The sequence below is a fragment of the Perca flavescens genome, chromosome 19 (genome assembly GCF_004354835.1).
Source record: "Perca flavescens isolate YP-PL-M2 chromosome 19, PFLA_1.0, whole genome shotgun sequence".
NCBI lineage: Eukaryota > Metazoa > Chordata > Actinopteri > Perciformes > Percidae > Perca > Perca flavescens.
The window spans coordinates 346,164-354,127 of record NC_041349.1 but is presented as its reverse complement, the minus strand read 5'-3'; the positions used below and the strand labels follow the sequence as shown (position 1 = coordinate 354,127).

At 37.5% G+C, this 7,964-nt stretch overlaps 1 protein-coding gene across 2 annotated transcripts in view; it reads right to left on the bottom strand.

Annotated features, from left to right (window-relative positions):
• Nucleotides 1-430: 430 nt before the first annotated feature.
• The window catches only part of mogat3a (monoacylglycerol O-acyltransferase 3a), a 183,844-nt gene continuing 176,310 nt past the window's right edge, over nt 431-7,964 (bottom strand). For both annotated transcript variants that reach the window (XM_028564275.1, XM_028564274.1), the window contains exon 10: nt 431-800. In XM_028564275.1, the coding sequence (XP_028420076.1) occupies nt 646-800 (155 nt within the window). In that variant the 3' untranslated portion in view covers nt 431-645. The remainder of the gene's footprint in view (nt 801-7,964) is intronic.

Here is a 7,964-nt window from a genome sequence, read left to right as displayed (position 1 = left end):
TGTTATATAATGGTCCAAATGTTTGGTTATATGTGTTAGGGTTATGTTATATAATGGTCCTAATGTTTTATAATGGTCCTAATGTTTGGTTATATGTGTTAGGGTTATGTTATATAATGGTCCTAATGTTTTATAATGGTCCTAATGTTTGGTTATAATAATATTTAGGGTTATGTTATATAATGGTCCTAATGTTTTATAATGGTCCTAATGTTTGGTTATATGTGTTAGGGTTATGTTATATAATGGTCCTAATGTTTTATAATGGTCCTAATGTTTGGTTATATGTGTTAGGGTTATGTTATATAATGGTTATTTATTCCACTGCTGTCTGAAACAACTTCTCAAAAGAAATATTAAAAGTGTATGTTATAAGCGTTACCAAACCTTTAACTAGTGTTTAACTAAAAATCAACCCGACTGTAAGACGTTTAGGTTAAATAAAGTTATTTTATTATTTATGTATTTCCTGAATAAAACAATCAGATGAACCAACCGAACAAACTCTCTCAGCCTCCAGTTAGCCTCCTGCTAGCAATGCTACCCTCCTGTTAGCATCCCGTTAGCCTCCTGTTAGCATCCTGTTAGCCTCCTGTTAGCATCCCGTTAGCCTCCTGTTAGCATCCCGTTAGCCTCCTGCTAGCATCATGTGAAGGTGAGGTGCTGGTGCTCCTCCAGGCCGTAGTGGTGTTTGTGCGTCTCGAACAGCTCAGTCAGACTCTGGAGGTAAACGTCATGGAGACGCTCAATGTCCTCGTTGCTAGGAGACGGAGTCTGGACCACCGGGACAGGAGACCCAACTGGAGACAGAAACACACACACAGACACACACAGACAGAAACCAACACACACACACACACACACACACACACACACACACACACACAGAAACACAAACACACACACAGACACACACAGACAGAAACCAACACACACACACACACACACACACACACACACCAACACAAACACACACACACACACACAGAAACACAAAACACACACAAACACACAAACACACACAAACACACACACACACACACACACACACACACACACACACACACACACACACACACACACACACACACACACACACACACACTAGTCAGTACTGGTAGCTAACTATTTCTCCCGTTTGTGTTTTACTAGTTTACTAGTGTAAACACTGAGCAGCTAATAGTGTGTGTGCGTGCCTGGCTGATGTGTGTGACTCTGTGGTGTGTGACGGCTGTTGTGCTGTGGTGTGTGTAATGTACAATAATGTGTGTGTATATGTCTGTGTGTGTGTGTCTGTGTGTGTGTGTGTGTGTGTGTGTGTGTGTGTGTGTCTGTGGTGGTGTAGTGGTGAAGTGTGTGTGTGTGTGTGTGTGTGTGTGTGTGTGTGTGTGTCTGTGTGTGTGTGTGTGTGAGGTCTGTGTGTGTGTGTGTGTGTGTGTGTGTGTCTGTGAGTGTGTGTGTCTGTGAGTGTGTGTGTGTGTGTGTGTGTGTGTGTGTGTGTGTGTGTGTGTGTCTGTGGTGGTGGTGAGTGAGTGGGTGGTGGTGGTGGTGGTGAGTGGTGTGTGTGTGTGTGTGTGTGTGTGTGTGTGTGTGTGTGTGTGTGTGTGTGTGTGTGTGTCTGTGGTGGTGGTGGTGGTGAGTGAGTGGTGAGTGGGTGAGTGAGTGGTGGTGTGTGTGTGTGTGTGTGTGTGTGTGTGTGTGTGTGTGTGTGTGTGTGTGTGTGTGTGTGTGTGTGTGTGTGTGTGTGTCAGGCCACCGCTGGGATTACACCGGACAGTGTGGATGGGCTTCCTGTGGGCATCAGACCAAAAGCTGTACTGGAACACTCCTCTGGCGTGAAACAGAGGCATGGCTACTCCATGATGCTTTGCAGCGGTTCTGTGGAACACAACAACAACAAACTCAACTTTTACATGGATCTGCTCAGCCCAAGGCCAAGCCCATCTGCATGTTCTTAATATAGTAATAATAATAATAATAATAATAGTAATAATAATAATAAATTAATAATAATAATAATAATAATAATAATAATAATAATGCCAAACTCTGTTCCATAGATACTGCCAACCAACAGTTAGGGTGTGCTTATTAAATACCTGGTTTCTATATCTAATATCTGGTTCATTGGTATTTATTTAAACCAATCAGAATCATCATGGTAGGAGATCAGCTCTGCAAAGACCTGCTGCTAAATAGTGGTGTGAGATAAATCTCAGATAGTCAGACATTCTAGCTAGCTGTTAGACAGACAGACAGACAGACAGACAGATAGTCTAGCTAGCTGTTAGACAGACAGACAGACAGACAGACAGTCTAGCTAGCTGTTAGACAGACAGACAGACAGACAGACAGACAGACAGACTAGCTAGCTGTCTGGATTTACCCTACCTGAGATCTGAGGACCAGTTAACCATAGTCCTCACAAATCCTGAGGGGTCAGAACCCGACACAGAGACAGAGGAAGGGGATGGGCCAGGTCATGCAGGAGGATATATATGGATACCCAAACCCCACAAACATAATAGTATAGGTGGAGACACCCCCATCTCTTAGCTACAATCCCCCTAGCCCCCCCAGCTGGTAGTTTAGATGCTTAACAAAGAACAAGATGCGATATTTAGAAGAGTTTGTGGTTCAGGTGCTCAGTGACTGTTGCGGAGACATTAAACATTATTTCAGATTTCTTAACATTTCTTACACCAAGCAATAGCATTCATCCACTCGTATTTATTAAAGTCACGATTCATTTGCTGCAGTGCAATGTCACTTTTATTCTTTTATTTCATATCTGTCTTATTCCATTTTACCTTTACTTTCTAACTAACTATTACTATATGAACTCTCTCTATATGATCTATCTGTATATGAACCCTCTCTATATGTTCTCTCTCTATAAGATCTATCTCTATATGATCTATCTGTATATGATCTATCTGTATGATTTCTCTCTATAAGATTTCTCTATAAGATCTCTCTCTACAAGATCTCTCTCTACAAGATCTCTCTCTCTATAAGATGTATCTCTATATGATCTATCTGTATATGATCTCTCTCTTCAAGATCTATCTCTATCTGTATATGATCTATCTCTATATGAATTCTCTCTATATGAACTAACTATATGAACTAACTTTATATGATCTATCTGTATATGAACTCTCTATATGATCTATCTGTATATGAACTCTCTATATGATCTATCTCTATATGATCTCTCTGTATAGGAACTCTCTCTATAAGATCTATCTGTATATGATCTCTCTCTATAAGATCTCTCTCTATAAGATCTATCTGTATATGTTCTCTCTCTATATGATATCTCTCTATAAGATCTATCTCTATAAGATCTCTCTATATGATCTCTCTCTATATGATCTCTCTCTATATGATCTCTCTCTATAAGATCTCTCTCTATAAGATCTCTCTATATGATCTCTCTCTATAAGATCTCTCTCTATATGATCTCTCTCAATATGATCTCTCTCTATAAGATCTCTCTCTATAAGATCTATCTCTATAAGATCTATCTCTATAAGATCTATCTGTATACGTTCTCTCTCTATATGATATCTCTCTATAAGATCTCTCTATATGATCCCTCTCTATAAGATCTCTCTCTATATGATCTCTCTCTATAAGATCTCTCTCTATATGATCTCTCTCTATATGATCTCTCTCTATATGATCTCTCTCTATATGATCTCTCTCTATAAGATCTCTCTCTATATGATCTCTCTCTATATGATCTCTCTCTATAAGATCTCTCTCTATAAGATCTCTCTCTATATGATCTCTCTCTATATGATCTCTCTCTATATGATCTCTCTCTATATCAGGGGTCACCAACCTTTTCTAAACTGAGAGCTACTTTATGGGTATTGAGTCATACGAAGGGCTACCAGTTTGATACACTCTTCTGAAATAACAAATGTGCTCAGTTTGCCTTTAGTTATATATGATTATTAATGATTAGTGATAGTTATATATGATTATTAATAATTAATGATACTCCTCTATGTGAAGACACTGCTCATGTTAATGATTTCTCACAATAATTATCAACAATGACTTAACAAGGTGGGAAACTGATAACATCAATATTCAATTTTCATTTTAGAACAGGCCTGAGGGCTACTCATGTGGTCCTTGGGGGCTACCTGGTGCCCGTGGGCACCATGTTAGTGACCCCTGCTCTATATGATATTAACTACAGTACTGTATAAGCCCACTAGATGGCACCATGAACTGTAATAATGTACACATTAAAACTCCTTCCTGATTGTTTAACATGTAACTCAGTAACAGGATTGGATGAGTCTAGTGGTCGATGTATTCATCACCAGATATGAACTTCCTGTTGGGGTCCAGGCTGTGTGTGTAATACTTTGTGTATGATGTGTACTTTGTTGTTCAGACTGTGGAGTTATTAAACTAATCTCCCTAAAGGGAAGACATAGTTACTCATAGACTATAAAATTGAAAGTGGACTAATAATAGATGACATCAGTGACAATCTGCCAGTTTTGCAAACATCCATAGCTGCACTAAGACCAGGAAATACTGCAAAATATACAACGACCAGACACAGAACTCCAGAAAACATCAATAACTTCAAAGAGTGGGGCAACATGTCGTAGGTAACACGAATGAAGCCTAGGATTCATTTCTGACTGTTATAACATCTCTTTATGAAAAAACTGTCCTCTGGTGAAGAAAAAGTAGAACAGAAATCTGATGAAAAACCATGGCTGACTAACGGAATATTAAATACATGTAAGAAGAAAAATGTATTATATAAAGATACACAAAAACAAACTAGAACCCGGAATCATGAGAAGCAATAAAAATAATTATTATAGTAAACTACTGGAGGACACCAAGTAAGAAACACCTGGAAGGTGCTGAATGAAATGATCAAGAATAAAAAGACTAAACTGGAGACACTAAGTATTTTCTGACTAACAACAATCCAGAGGTGAAGGATATGACCTTAGCTGCAAATGAATGTAATGATTATTTTGTTGGAGTTGGTCCAGGTTTGGCTGGGAGTTTACAAAGACTGGCAGTATACATGATGTGCTAAGCAAGAATGTAAATATGAATGCATCTATGATGAAAAAGAAATGATTGAGATTGTTAAAACATTTAAAGTGAAAAGTTCACAGACTGGAATGGCACTGACATGTTTATGGTAAAAAGTATTATTGGTTGTGTTGTTAAACCTCTAGCATTATATGCATGTAATCAATCTCTGAAAACTGGAGTCTTTCAGATGAAATGAAAATGGCAAAGGTGATACCAATACACAAGGCTGGTGGAAAACACTTTCAAACTACAACTACATTTATAATTGTTGGTAATCGTGTCATAACTTTACAAAAAAAAAATTATGATACATGACACTGAAATAGAAAAACTAAAAAGAACTTTCTGGGAGTAATTATTGATGAAAAATGATGTTGGAAGCCACATATACGATTGTGAAATGCGTGTATATATGAGTATATGTGAGCTGTATATATCTGATGTAAATGCGTGTATATATGAGTATATATGTGAGCTGTAGTATATACGATGTAAAATGCGTGTATATATGAGTATATGTGCTGAGCTGCGTGTATATACGATATATGTGCGTGTATATATATATATGTGAGCTGTGGTATATGAGCTGTAGATGCGATTGTGAAATGCGTGTATATATGAGTATATGTGAGCTGTAGATATATACGGTGTGAAATGCGTGTATATATAGTATATGTGAGCTGTAGATATATACGGTGTGAAATGCGTGTATATATGAGTATATGTGAGCTGTAGATATATACGATGTAATACGTGTATATATGTAGTATATGTGAGCTGTAGGTATATACGATGTAGCGTGTATATATAGTATATGTGAGCTGTAGGTATATACGGTGTAGTACGTGTATATATGAGTATATGTGAGCTGTAGGTATATAACGATTGTAATGCGTGTATATATGAGTATATGTGAGCTGTAGATATATACGGTGTAGTACGTGTATATATAGTATATGTGAGCTGTAGATATACACTGTGTAGCACGTGTATATATGAGTATATGTGAGCTGTAGGTATATGCACGGTGTAAAATGGTATGTATACGTGTATGAGCTGTAGATATATACGGTGTGTAATGCGTGTATATGAGTATATGTGAGCTGTAGGTATATACGGTGTGTATATATATGTAATTATATGTGAGCTGTAGGTATATAATGTGAAATGCGTGTATATGTGAGTATATGTGAGCTGTAGGTATATCGACGGTGTAATGCGTGTATATGAGTATATGTGAGCTGTAATATATGCGATTGTAGTGCGTGTATATGTGGTATATGTGAGCTGTAGATATATACGATTGAATGTATATGAGTATATGTGAGCTGTAGGTATATACGGTGTGGTATGAATATATGAGGCTGTAGGTATATCTGCGATTGTGAATGCGTGTATATGTGAGTATATGTGAGCTGTGAATATATCTGATTGTGGGCGTGAATATGTATATGTGAGGATATACATGTGAGCTGTATATATAGATGTGAGCTGTGGGTATATCGATTGTAGCACGTGTATATATGAGTATATGTGAGCTGTAGGTATATATGATGAAAATGCGTGTATATATGAGTATATGTGAGCTGTAGGTATATATGATTGTAGTACGTGTATATATGTGAGCTGTATATGTGAGCTGTAGATATATATATGATTGTAGATATACGTGTATGTGAGTATATGTGAGCTGTAGATATATACGTGTGTAATGCGTGTATATATGAGTATATGTGAGCTGTAGGTATATATCTGATTGTAATGCGTGTATATGAGTATATGTGAGCTGTAGATATATACGGTGTAAATGCGTGTATATGTGAGTATATGTGAGCTGTAGGTATATACGGTGTAGCGTTAACGCGTGAATATGTGAGCTGTAGGTATATACGGTGTGAAATGCGTGTATATGTGAGTATATGTGAGCTGTAGGTATATATTGTGTAGTACGTGAATATGTGAGTACATGTGAGCTGTAGATATATACGTGTAGGACGTGTATATATGAGTATATGTGAGCTGTAGGTATATACGATTGTAATGCGTGTATATATGAGTATATGTGAGCTGTAGGTATATACGATTGTAATACGTGTATATGATTATATGTGAGCTGTAGGTATATCTGATTGTAATGCGTGTATATATGAGTATATGTGAGCTGTAGTATATATGGTGTAAATGCGTGTATATATGAGTATATGTGAGCTGTAGGTATATATGGTGTAAAATACGTGTATATATGAGTATATGTGAGCTGTAGGTATATATGGTGTAAATGCGTGTATATATGAGTATATGTGAGCTGTAGATATATACGGGTGTAATGCGTGTATATATATATATATGTGAGCTGTAGATATATACGGTGTAGGGCGTGTATATATGAGTACATGTGAGCTGTAGGTATATCTGATTGTAATGCGTGTATATATGAGTATATGTGAGCTGTAGATATATACGGTGTGGGGCGTGTATATATGAGTATATGTGAGCTGTAGGTATATACGGTGTAAATACGTGTATATATGAGTATGTGTGTGTGTAGTGTGTGTGTGTGTATATCTATGTGTGTGTGTGTAGTGTGTGTAGTGTGTGTGTGTGTGTGTGTGTATATCTATGTGTGTGTGTGTGTGTGTAGCGTGTGTGTAGTGTGTGTGTGTGTGTGTGTGTGTAGTGTGTGTGTGTGTGTGTGTAGTGTGTAGTGTGTGTGTGTATATCTATGTGTGTGTGTGTGTAGTGTGTGTGTGTGTGTGTGTGTGTGTGTGTGTATATCTATGTGTAGTGTGTAGTGTGTGTGTGTGTGTGTGTGTGTAGTGTGTGTGTAGTGTGTGTAGTGTGTGTGTGTGTGTGTATATCTATGTGTGTGTGTGTGT